The sequence below is a fragment of the Genypterus blacodes genome, unplaced genomic scaffold, assembly GCF_046128005.1.
Source record: "Genypterus blacodes isolate CSIRO-AG114 ecotype Tasmania unplaced genomic scaffold, CSIRO-AGI_Gbla_v1 ptg000090l_1, whole genome shotgun sequence".
Classification (NCBI taxonomy): Eukaryota; Metazoa; Chordata; class Actinopteri; order Ophidiiformes; family Ophidiidae; genus Genypterus; species Genypterus blacodes.
In genome coordinates, this window is record NW_027466895.1 from 354,828 (window position 1) to 367,621 (window position 12,794).

The 12,794-nt window shown below is 47.6% G+C and overlaps 2 protein-coding genes across 5 annotated transcripts in view; both read left to right on the forward strand.

Annotated features, from left to right (window-relative positions):
* Positions 1-3,253, forward strand: part of magi2a (membrane associated guanylate kinase, WW and PDZ domain containing 2a) — a 121,554-nt gene extending 118,301 nt beyond the window's left edge. For all 4 annotated transcript variants that reach the window (XM_076158927.1, XM_076158928.1, XM_076158929.1 and 1 more), the window contains exon 22: positions 786-3,253. In XM_076158927.1, coding sequence (XP_076015042.1) covers positions 786-1,519 — 734 coding nt within the window. In that variant the 3' untranslated portion in view covers positions 1,520-3,253. The remainder of the gene's footprint in view (positions 1-785) is intronic.
* A 3,414-nt stretch (positions 3,254-6,667) lies between these two features.
* LOC143007476 (fatty acyl-CoA reductase 1) overlaps positions 6,668-12,794 on the forward strand; it is a 30,393-nt gene continuing 24,266 nt past the window's right edge. Inside the window, exon 1 of the mRNA XM_076158830.1 lies at positions 6,668-6,846. Coding sequence (XP_076014945.1) covers positions 6,838-6,846 — 9 coding nt within the window. The 5' untranslated portion in view covers positions 6,668-6,837. The remainder of the gene's footprint in view (positions 6,847-12,794) is intronic.

Consider the following 12,794-nt stretch of genomic DNA (forward strand, 5'->3'; position numbering starts at 1 on the left):
CACAGGGGTCCCTCAGGGCATAGTGAGGGGCAGCAGCAGAGGTTGGGGTGACAGTGAAGCTCTCCCTGAATGTAACACGCTGCAGCACTACATGATCCCTCCTCATAATTGGGCCTGGTGGAGCCTGACAGAGCTTCTCACAGGCTCCGCCCCCCCTGCCCGAGCTGGAGCCCGGGCCAAGGGACCCGGACTCAGCCGTACGGGGAAGGAAGCTAACGGTCCGTGAGAGCCGAGCCGAGGCCGGCTGTAGATTCTGCCCGGCTCTTCTGGGGGGGGGGGGGGGGGGGGGGGACAGGGCTCCCAGAAGGTCTTCATTCTGGCTCAAGCACCGCCCTATTGGACACATCATCCATTTCATTAAACCTGCTTTCGATTTTCCGCCAGGGTTTCAGATGGGCCGTAGGGTTTTAGAAAGAGCAGGAGGAGACAGATTGATGCTCTATGAAGGCAGAGCGGCCCGGTGACGCTCTGCTCTCTCCTCTCATGCTGTGAGCTCGTAGGATGCTTAGGGTTAACTTATCTGGGGGAAATGAGCCCAGAGGAAGTTGAAATTTAGGGGTTTTATTTCTAACTCCATGAAAATCCGATTGATTTCCCCATCAAGCTGCTGTCTGTCTGTCTGACACACACACACACACACACACTCACATATAGATCAAACTACATCAGGTTTGCTGTGATTGTTTTTTGTATTGATTTGCTTTGGTGTGTGTGTGTGTGTGTTGTGTTGTGTTTACAGGAAAACACTTTCAGGTTTTTTAACTGTGTGCGCGTTTGCGTTCCAGACAGCGCCGCCCCATGGGATGCTCGCCCTTCAGCCTCCCCAAGCCTGTCGGAAGTAGCCCCTCCCCTCGACAGCCTCGCCATGTCATCACCCTCATCTCATCTGGCCCCTGACCCACCTCACCTGCCACCTCTGGATGTCCCTCGAGACCCGGCGGTGCGAGAGAGCAGGAAGACGGAGCGTTCCAAGAGCCCGCAGAAGGCCGAGCTGCCGAATCCTGATCCAGTCGGCCAGGGGAGGAGAGCGGCCACGCCCAGCGGGAGCGGCAGAGCCAAGAAAGAGGGTGGCAGGTCCACCCACAAGGCCGGGGGGCACAGGGTGCAGCCCACTACTGAGGGGGAAGGGGGCGTAGAGGGGCAGAGCGGGGAGCCCAGACCCTCCAGAGGCACCAGAGGGAGGTCCAAGGAGAGGAACGCCGGGGACAGCAGCGTTCCAAGAGGGAAAACAGAGAGCAGCGCCAAGCTCCCCAACACAAACTCTAACGGGAACGGCAGGGACGATGCGGAGCGTTACAGCGGAGGGCAGCAGGTGGAGCCGGAGCAGAGCAAGCCCCGGCCCGCCAGAGAGCCGGACCGGGGCCCGGGAGAGAGCCGGACCGGCCACCCCAACAGGAACACCAGCAGCGGGAACGCAGCGGGGAGGAAGGCCACTGTCTCTCCCGGGCCCTGGAAGATTCCCGGATCGGACAAACTGCCCAGCTCGCTGCGCGCCGGCACGTCCACGCTCAGCAGATAACACCACAAACCCACCGACACCACCTCATCTGGACCCCACCCAGAACCACACACATCACGCTTTGCCCAGGCTCCTCTGCTCTCGCCCTTTTGTCCCTCCGCCCCCCTACTACTACTTCTTCTTCTTCTTCTTCTTCTTCGGTGGACCGCCTGAGTCTAATAAAAGGTGGGTCTGGGTGATCTGGACCAGGTGTTTTTAAAAGAACTTTATTTATGATGCTGTACTCTAAATTATTTTGAGAGATGTTTTACACCCTCCACCTTAAAAAAAAAAACTGGAAAATCATCCAAGAAGAGTCCAGAGAAGTGAGCGGAAACAAGAGGAATGTTTGCAGAGCGGCGAGGGAACGAAGGAGTTCTTTCGCCCGGCGCCACAGCAGCAGAACTGAGGGACGGACAATCAGACGCAAACAGGAAGCTGCTGTGGGCCTGCGGTTGCATTTTACATATATAGATATACATATATATATCAACAATGGAGTTCTATTTTACGAAGCAGAATGTTGAAGAAGGTTTGCCTGTTTTTGACGAGAGCGAATGAAGCAAAAGAGCCGGCCAGATGAAACAGAACTTTGCCTTAACAGAGACTCAACGGGCCGGAAATCTGTCCTGACTCAATCTATCAGATGATTATAGACAAAGATATATTATAAAGAATATGAATATGTGGGATCACGGTGTACATAAGATCACATTTAAGCAAATGGCCACACCGGCTCGTCCCTTCACTCCCGCTCAGCCCTGTGATTGCAGCCGGAGGCCCGTTTGTGCTTCAGTCGTCCACGCCTTTTGTTTTTCTTCATTTCCTGTGCGTGTAGCGAACCAACGAAGGAAGGAACGGGCGAAGCGACGGCGCTCACGTGTCGCCGAGGGGTCAGCGTGCCTTAAGCGTGACAGAGGCTCTTAGGTTTCATCCCACAGGCTGCTAGCCCAGAGAAATTCAGATATAAAGATGATAAACTGTATTTTTGCAGATAAGAGTGTTGCTATGATCTCACTTGGTGTTGAAATAAACGCATTTAACTGATATTTAAGTGATATGGAGGCTCCGTGTTTGTGCTCCTGGTTGATTCGGGGACAGAGAGGGTTTTTAGTGCTGACATCTGCATCCGTCTATACGTCTAATCTCCTCCTGATGGATCCCAACACCTTCCCATGGTCCCTCATCACGCCTCTGCTCCTGAATGTCATCTGTTCTGATGTTCCATATGCGATATTCAGGAGTTTGTATTCACACCAAAGCTTCCCCGTCAGCATACACACAAACACACACATTAATGTTTTATCCTGAGTGTGGATCTGAATGTTCTGAACCCTCTGATGTGAGGTTTCTCTGCGCTTCAGCCTCAACCTGAACAGAGAGAGTTCCCTCCTTTCACTGCAGAGGGAAACGTGTTTAAAGAATAACAATTATAGTCTCCATTGTAATCCGTAATTACACAAGCGGTAAGCTGAGAGACTCTAAAGCACAAACAGAGGGTTTGGAATATGAATTATTACAGCAGAGGAAAGAGGAAATCATCAGGCAGAAACAAACACCAGAAACTCTGCCAAATATGACATCATGCCCATTCTGACCAGACTGCTCCTTTATTTCCTGACTATAGTGTGTGTGTGTGTGTGTGTGTGTGTGTCCTTTTTTTTTGCTCAGCCTTTGCACAACTCGACGCTTTCCACATCTTAGCTGTTTCCGTTGAGCCAAATTGTAAGTAGTTTTCTACAGAAAGATGGGGGGGGGGGGGAAAGAAAGAATAAAGTTAATAAAAATGTCGAGGTTTATCTTCAGAGTGACGGCTCAGTATCACTGTGTGGTGTCATAGCTGTGTGTCTGCGTGTGTGTGCGTTTCTGCGTGTGTGTGTGTAGAGCCCCAGCAGAGATCACTATACATACAACTTGGTGTACTATTGGTGGTCACAAAGACTGTAAGTGAGCAACTATTTTTATGAAATGCAACACTATGGATATATTAACTTTTGCTAAAAAAAAAAAAAATCTTGTTTACTTGTATGATACTCTATCAAAATAAAAGAGAACCTTGACACAACACGAAAGAAACATGATGAGACGCTGCTGTGTGTTTTTATGTTGTTGTCTCTAATATCAGAATGATGAAAGATTTGTAACTTTACATAGAGATTGAGAGAGAGATGATATAAATATGTATAGATAACATATTGTGCCATAAATATTCTACTTTTAAATATTAGACGCCTAATTTGTTCCAGTATTTACACATTGTAGACAAAGACGTACTGAAGTTACGATACAGCGTTAAATATATCTACATTTCTCCCTCCTCTGCTCTGTGAATGTGTGAAGCAGGAAGCAACTTTGACGGTGAAGACGTTGTACTGTTGCAGTGTTACCATTTGGCCACGTGGGGGCAGTGCAGCTTCAGAGTGACGCTCCTCCACTGAAAACACCCGTCTGAAATGATGCCTCCTCATGCTTTTGTTGCACTTTATCAATGTGTCCACTAGAGGCCACTGTCGGCAAGATAAGACCTGAAGCTTGGTGACATCGTTCTTCAACTTTCATTAACTTACTCGCTTTTATTACCTTTCGTATTTATAGTGGTTGTACAGTGAGTCATCTATAATATAAGAGTTTATTTTTAGTAAACCTAAATCGTGATACAACCTTGGCGGTAAGAGGCGAACAGCTCTTTGATCCTGAGGTTTCTGCACGTGGATCAAGCAGTGACGAACAGCGCCTGAACACAGAAACACCAAGCGAGAGGTGCAGCGGCACAGGAAGAGGAAACGAGGCGCGGCGCTGCTGGAGCGGCTGGCTGCTGCCTCTTTTCACCACAGGGGCTAATCAATCCAGAGCCACACACACACCGGGAAAGTGTGAGTGAGCGTGTGTGTGGGTGGTGAGAGCCCAAAGACATTAAGAGCCAGGAATATTGATGCAAAAATCTGTGACCTTCATCATGACACTGAAGTGATTGAGAAGTCCTGAGCCCAGCATCAAGGGTTTCAATGCATCTGTGGACGTCAGACCGTCATCACCTGGGACACCTTTAAGGAAGAACGACAGCCAAGATGTCAAGATGAGCAAACAAGAACACCTCTGTCAGTAAAACAGCTCAGCAAATAGTCCAAGGCTTGATTGATAAGTTATGAGCCTGATCTAGGGACACAAGCAAAGGTTGTACTGTGAGAACGACTATGAGAGAGAAGCACAGCCAAAACTGTCACTGAACAAACAGCTTGCTTACTCTATCAATAGAACATCTCACCTGAGAGTGCAGAGGTTGACTGATAATATTTGAGCTTCACACAATGTAATTCAGTGTGCAGCTGCTACATAATGTCACCTACATAATTACAGAGGTAGGCCAAGAGGTAGCCATGGCTTGACAACTTTGACCTTTTACCTCTTCCCAGTCATGGAAAAAGGAGATCACATCTTTTCAGCACCTTTGCATGGTGTGTGTAAAGTTGCTAGGCTCAGAAGTTATCAATCAAGCCTGGTAGAAGGTGGTCACCAAGGTTTTCTACTCTGGCCTGCACTCCCAGCACTGAGCCTAAATCAGCTGCATTCTGACATAAGTGGTAGTCAGGATAGTTCAGTGAGTAAACCGCACTAATGAGTGTTTACCAGGTGAGTTAACACACTCAGCCTCAGTGCAACAGCAACACACACACACACACACACACAGACATGAATTTAACTGACAGTGCTGAAAATTTGCCATTCAGCAGTGTGTGATGGATTGCTTTGCTCCCTCTGCCGACATCTTTGGTGTTCACTGCTCTGATTTGTTTTGAACGCCAATGAAACTGTGCACAACAATCTCGGGGGTCACAGCGTTTCCCATGATCAGGTGAGCTCTTTGTGTATCACCTTCGGCCTGCAGTGGCGTAATTGAGGTTTTCGTCTGAGGACAACCAGGAATTGTCGGCTGCATCAAAGCAGAAATGGATTCCTCTGTTATCTCCCCATCGATTCTCCCCATTGCATGAAGGAATTGTTCCTCTTGGTTTCTATTGTAAGTATTGCACCAAAAAGCAAAGTCTGTGCCAAATCCTTTCCCCCCCGTCGTTTCAATGCTTTGCAGGGTCTTTCTTCTCTCGGCAACAGGAAACGGTGTGTAGACGTGATGAATAATAGTTTTTGGCAGTGAGCTGCACCAGAGATGAGTTTTGCAGGTCTTCAGTTGGTATCAATGGTAACGCCTGTCAGGACACAACATGTTCACTGCAGAGAGAACAAAAGCCTGCATTTAAGGTGCAATTGAAAGATTTAGTTTTTGCTGCTTCAAGGAAATAAGAGTTTCTTCAAAATCCCCCTTAGTCCATAAATAAAAGATGCACTTTGGACTCTCATGTCACAGGATACTGCAGGTAGTCAGCTGGTGGTCACAGTGCCTCAGGTTTGATTCCAGCTGAGCTGTCATTCATCATCCCTCTTCATCACCTGGTGTCAACTGTCTCCCTCTGCACATCAAGATATAAAGCCTGTGAGTCTTGAAAGAGACATGTCGGAGAAGAAACGCTGCTGATCTCCATATCCAGTTACCATGTGTCAGATATGGTAACTGGATATATGACACAATATTGAGTCACATCAAATGGAATTATAGTTTCTTTATAAAATTATGCTGAAGTTGAACTCTGTCAAGTTTCTCTCACAATTCTATCACAATGATGCTTTGCCTTTACATACACACATAGATATTATTAAGTACTTTTACTCAAGTTCTATAGAGCTACAACACTAAACATGAGGTACAGACTTCATATTGTGTGGAACATGTTGTACTTTTACTTTTCTTCCTCTCCAACTGAAAGTGAAAGTATGAAAACAAACAAGTTTTATTTCTAACAGTTTAATTCTACAAGCAAAGATTAATGTCAAACGTGTGTATTTCCCCCAATATGAATAATTATTCCATCGTTTGCTTATATTTGCACCGCGTTAACGTGCGAGACATTCAGATTAATCTCCATTTATTACAGGAAAAAAGGCGTCCGTCAGTGCGCAGATTAAAAAACACCCACGCCAGGTTTTTTGAATGAAATTGGGCTCGAGTGGACCCGCGCGTACCGGCGGGACCGGGGAGGACCAGGGGCGGGGAGGAGAACACGCCCTGCCCATCGGTGTCTCATATACGGTTTGTGAGGCTGCTGCCGTCTCGCCGCGGAGAGACAGACAGGCAAGCCGGTGTGGAGCCGCGCGTTCAGACGGTGGAAGTCTCCCAGCAGCCAGAGCCCAGCAGCGGCCGGTGGGAGGAGGCAGAGAGTCCGCAGCAGCCGCGCCGCACAGCCTCTCTGACAGCCGCAGGAGGAAGGAGCCGCCCGTACCGAGCCATGGCAACGGTAGGAAACCTGCCTGTAGTCCTTTTTTCTTCATTTATCACCGGCTGAGGTGTGTGATCACCGTTCGTGTTTGGCTCGCCGGGGAACGACGCCTCCCCGGACCGGAGCATCATTTGTCGGTTTTTATCGTCCGGGTTGAGCATCCACACACCGGTGGGGTGGATAAAAGAAGAATTTGTCAGTGAATACACCTACTCGGTTGGATTTGTGCATTTATTTGTCCGTTTGTCGTAAGTTTCTTTCAGTTGAAGTGGTTTACGTGTGTGTGGAGGGGGCACGCAGTTAGCATGGAGCCCCGGCCGCTCTCCGCGCCAGGGCGGCAGGCAGGCAGGCAGCCGGGGCAGTGAGTGTGAGGCTGAGCCGCAGTCGGCGTGGAGCAGCTGCGTCGAGTTGGCGCTAACGAGACTGGAAGTACGGAAATTGGCCTTCAGGACAATTTACTTCTTCAAAAATTCCATAGCTAGTTTGCTACGTTTTATTGTAAATGCTTTTATTTGAGGTGGTGTAGTGAATGTAATGGTGGAAAGATGGAGAATAACCACAACACACACGCTGTAACTTACATATGGGTCGGTTATCCTTTAGAAAGTAGCTAATAAATGGGAAATAAGCTTTCAAAGGAACTGGAATTGTGAACATTTTAATCTTTGCATCAGCCTAGACGAAGTTGTTAACTTGTATCTTGACTATATTCAATATTCTTCATTGTTGCCTGTAGGCAATGTATCATCTTACAACTGGTTTTCACTTATTGTTCAATCCAATGTCTTCAAAGTTGCATAATCACGAAGGATTGCGCGGATTTTACTGTGAAAGGTATGAGCGGACGTAGTGTTTGATATAACATCTAACTTGATTTCCCCATCCTTGCTGACTCTTTAACGGATTTGTGTACAATTCCCATTGTTTTGCGGCCGTAAATAGTTATGCTGGTGTGGGAGAAGTTGTGCTGACCGTTGTTGTACATAAATCAGCGCACAGGCGTTTTCTTTTGAGTATTCCATGTGGAGGAAAAGCCCGCTGGAGTGTGTGGATGTGTGGGCTTCCCTCTGGTGTCCCTCCTGCCTGGGGATGTGCAGCTGTGTGTCGGCTTGTATCTGGTGCAGGCCCCAGAGTAGAGACTCCCTTCTGAGGCGTCCGACCTCTGACCCCCACCCCCAGATCAAGGCCCTACATGTGTGTGTTATCCACAGCTGGGTATGCGTGTGTGGTGTTGCATATGATTGTGAAATACAACTGAACCAACCTGGATTGGAAACTAGTTTTGTGTAGTTGTAGACAAACATTTCTGTGTGATGATGCTTTGTCATTTCCACATATGTTCATTACGTCAGTGGGACTTTCATAATAGTAAAATTTCAAACATAATGCAGAAGTATGGAAGTCTAATGTGTGTCTGTGTGTGTGTGTGTGTGTGTGTGTGTGTGTGTGTGTGTGTGTGGCTTAATTTTCACAGTAATGACAAATTATGTCATGGAGGTCATCCAAAAGCCACAGAGACTTTCACACTTTCTAATAAATGCAAATGGGACCAGTGGAACAGTGTAGTCTTTTATAAACAGTAAGAGCCTCTAGAGTCTGAACTGCAAAGCTCTTTTAATATATAAGGATGTAGAATCAATGCTGGGGAGATGAATGTGGCTACCGTTTTCACAATTTCAATGTCAACTTTCACCTACTTTTGAAAACCTCAGTCTGGATTTTTTTTCCTGGAGACAGACGCCGCCACTCTTTACCCACACACACCTGATATGAGCCTAATCCTTGTCTTAGTTGACGGAAGTCGTCTGTCTGAGGTGATGGGATGTTGGTGGAGCAGGGAAAGATGGAGGATCTGTGGGTCAACAGGAGCAGGCTTAAGAACCTCCTCTTAGACCCCAGACTTGGATTTCAGTGACCCAAATTTAGTGCTTGAGATTTTAATTTAGAAATTCTACAGCTTATTTACACAAATTACCAACGGTATGCAGCTTGTTTTTTCACTCATTTCCTCCAATAGTGATGAAGACCCACACCCCGATGTAGAGATGGGAAACTGCTGCCTCTCGTTAACGCACTCGGGGGTCTTGACTCCCATCTCGTTGTTGAGTTTTGAAATTGAATAAAATGGGGATGAAACCCCCCCGAGCTCCCATTAGGATCCCTGGATGAGCCTGCAGGAACATCTACACTCACACTGTCTGTGAGTGATGTGCATGCGCCTCGTTTCCATAGGCAACCATGTGGCATTAAAGATGAAAATATCAGAGCCTTGGCTGCAGGCTGTCACTCATCATCTACTGTGTTTGGACATATGGGAGGCAGAGACTTATGGATCAACTCCCTCCCTCTCATCCCCATTTAGATTGAGCCTAATGCCACACAGCAGTTCACCACACGTCACAAACTCACTAATTCTCCATAATGTCTTATTATAATGTCATCGTCTCAATTATCCGGGAAAACTGCTCTGATTTCCAATTTAGGAGCAGAAAAGTGCTCTAATTATCAGGCAGTGACCCACATTTAGTTCTTTATTATAGCGTTCGTGCAGCTATTAATATAAAAACCAGCACGCGTGGCGGCACTTAAGCGTGATCGGACTCGTGCTGTTAAACACTTTTATTACTGCACTTCTTGACACCCTCACACATACGTTGTTACTGTGGTTGCTGTGGTTTTGACACAACAGGAAGTAGTGTAACAAAGCGGCGATTGGGCTGAAGTCTCAGTTTCCCCTTTTTCTCCACCCTCTGGGTTCATAACCTGAGTGTTAACGGCGACGCCTCTCTCTTCCTCCTCCGCATTGTTTTGCATCTCTGCTTTACACCTGTCATCCTTCTCTCTCAATCCATCTTCTGTTACGGCCCTGCCGCGGGTTCCCATAAATCCTTAGATTCCCCTTTCCGATCCTCCTCTGTGCATTTAGTTACGGGCTGAGGTATGGTGGGAGAGCGGCGTGGGAGCCGTTTCATCGCTACGTGCACGGCTACGGCTGCTTGCAAAGTCAGTGATGTAATGAAAAAGGCCTCCCAGTGCTGTTTCCTCTTCCTCTGTCGGCGGATAAACGGCCATGGCCGGAGTGTAAATCTCTCGATATTGTGTGTGTGTGTGTGTGTTTTCAGTCAGAATGAGTGGGAAGGAGTAAAAATCGCACTGGGCTCCTTTCGCTGTAGTTTTCGCAAAGGACAGCTTTAAATCGTAGAATTCCCGGGCAGCGGAGAACCTGACGGGGTTTGTGTTTGAACCGTGACGGCCTGCAATAGATCATGATTAAAGCTCAGGTTGAACACCGTGAGACGGGTTTTACTATGATCCCTGAGATCCCACTGAGGTAATCTGGCTCTAAGTATCATTAAGAAGCTGCTCGCTTTACCATCGGGAATCTACAACTCGGAGCTCACCAGGTAGAGTCGCAGTCCATCTGACAAATTGGCCTCAAGGGGTCGACTTCCAGGGTAGAGTGTCAGCTCGGCTTTAGGCTGCTTAGGGTGACAAATGAGAACAAATTGTAATGAAATAAATGTAAAGGCTGCATGCAAAATGAATACTGACAAGAACATACAGTAGGTCAGTAGGGCGGGAGAGAGACACATTATGATATTAAGTTACCAATGTGATGTGTCTTTGTTTTTAATTCAAGTACATTGTTCATCTGTGACGACTCATGAATGGCCGTGTCTATGTCGCTTCACTTCGGACTCATCTCAAGGTGAAACGGCCAAACCAACCCAACCTGAGACGCTCCGTCCTCGCTGTAATTTGAATTCAATTCCCCGCGGGTGCTAAATTTTGGATGAGATGTGATGCAAGCACGGTAGGAAAGAACTTACCTGAAACCGAGCCGGTCTAAAAGCAACCCGAGGATACTCGGAATTGGACCAGAGGGTTATTAGGCGGTGTTCCAAAATGCAGTCAAGACAGAGTGCGGAGATGCGGCTTAACCCTTGACGCTCTATCTCTGGTAAACAAGTAGCAGCGGCTCCTTCTCATCACCGTCCTCGCTGTAGATAGACGGCCTTGACAGAGGGGCCGGAACCTCGTCGGAGAAGGAAGTAAGGAAAAAGGAAAATGGGGCGGGGGCGGTGTCAAGCCCACCTCGGTTAAATTTACAGTCGCGTTAAAGCTTCAGGGCTTGGGAAAATCATGAATTATCCTTCGCCGTCCTTCCGCTGTAATGTGGCTGGAGGCCTCTTGGTGCATGCAGGTTGAATGGCATTGAAGCCCTGCGTGCTCCGTTAACACGATGTCACTCCAGGTTAATGGGGGAAGATTTACAGGAGCTTTTCCACCAGTAAGTCAGTTTTCATTGACGGAGACAGTGACATGACAAACACACCCAGCTGCGACACCGTGAACGCCGACCCGCCCATGAGTCCAACCCGTAAAGACAAACTAAGCTGTTTTGTGTGGTTCTATTGTTTTGCAGCGTCATCATCAGTGTAGGAAATACCACTAATTTGCCCCTGGATTGAAAATTGTTTTTGCAACTACATATTCTATTCAACGGGGCACAAAATGGCCTCTGTATGAGTGACTGAAAGGCAATATACTGTCATGAAGGCACTCGTTATTTTAATGGATGAATGTGAATCATGAGCTTGTGGTTATAAAAAAGGCAGTTTACCATATTAGAAAGAGAAATGAAGTTTTAAAACAAATTGTCCTTCATAAATTTTGTTCAAATGCTCTGTGAGGGAATTTTCAACATTTTCTTGTGGAACAGTCAATATGAGCACACACACACACACACACACACACACACACACACACACACACACACACACACACACACACACACACACACAGACAAAGCAGTAGATTAGTCTGCACTTCTGTTCTTCCAGTATCTCGTGTTCGAGCATGTTTCACCTCATGTGCACTGGCGGTGTTGCGGCCTCGGAACATTCCTTCAACGTTAACGCTTGTCTGAAAACGCCAAAACGTGATGAAGGCTGCGGGTGGCTGGAGGCTCCACAGCTCATGTTCTGATACATGAAGGTTCATGACAGACGTCCTCAGACGCGAGTTCACTTCCTCCGCTGTGTTCCCATACGGAGGAGGAGCAGCAGACGGGGCCAAGCCACGAGATCACAAAGATGGAAGAAAGATCGATTGTTGAGTATCGGTCAGTAATGATTTGAAGCTTTTTCCCTGAAACCATTCTTGAGGCACAGCTTGAGAACTGCCCTGGGCTCAGACACACTCCTCAGACAGGTCTTAGCAGAATGATTCATAGAGAGAAATACATCGAAGGTTCCATCTTATCTGAATTGGTTTCTTAGAAAGGTAACGGAACAGTTAATTGTTACCTCCTTTTTTCCCTCACGGCTTCGTATTGAAACTCCGGAAACTCGCATTCTTCTGACTTTTTATTCGAGCAGCTGGTCGAACAAGTGTGTCCTCGTTCAACCCTGGGAGAGGAACGCCAAGCGGCTGATTTGACTCGACGGGCGAGTCGCTCGTGCCCCAGGCCATCGTGTCAGTGGTTTGCTGTGCCAGGCGGCGACTCGCTCTTTTCTACAGGTGTAGATAAACGCCGGCGGGAGGTTGTTGTGTCTCGCAGCCACGCCCTGGCTGCTTTGAAGTGAGCCACGCAGGCAGATCAAAGCCTGTAAATGGCGTTAAATGAGGCCTCGCCGCGTTGTTATTGACGTCGCGACCCCGTGCAGGTCGAACCGTTAAAGAGAATGTGGATCTCAGTGAGACGTCGATGGCGAGACGGGTTCATAAATGATGGGTGGTGATGGAGACGCCTGACCTACGCAAAGACATTGATCACACAGTAAGCTGCGAGGTCAAACTTCGCTGACCCACAGCAGTGTTTAGGTTCCATCTCTCTCTCAGCCCTGATCTGCCACGTTAAATTACTCTGCTCCGATCCCAGGAAGCAATGAAATTTGAGAATTTAACGGTTGATCAGTGGTTAAATTAATGTTGCACGTTTCTCAATCCGTCCTGACTCTGTG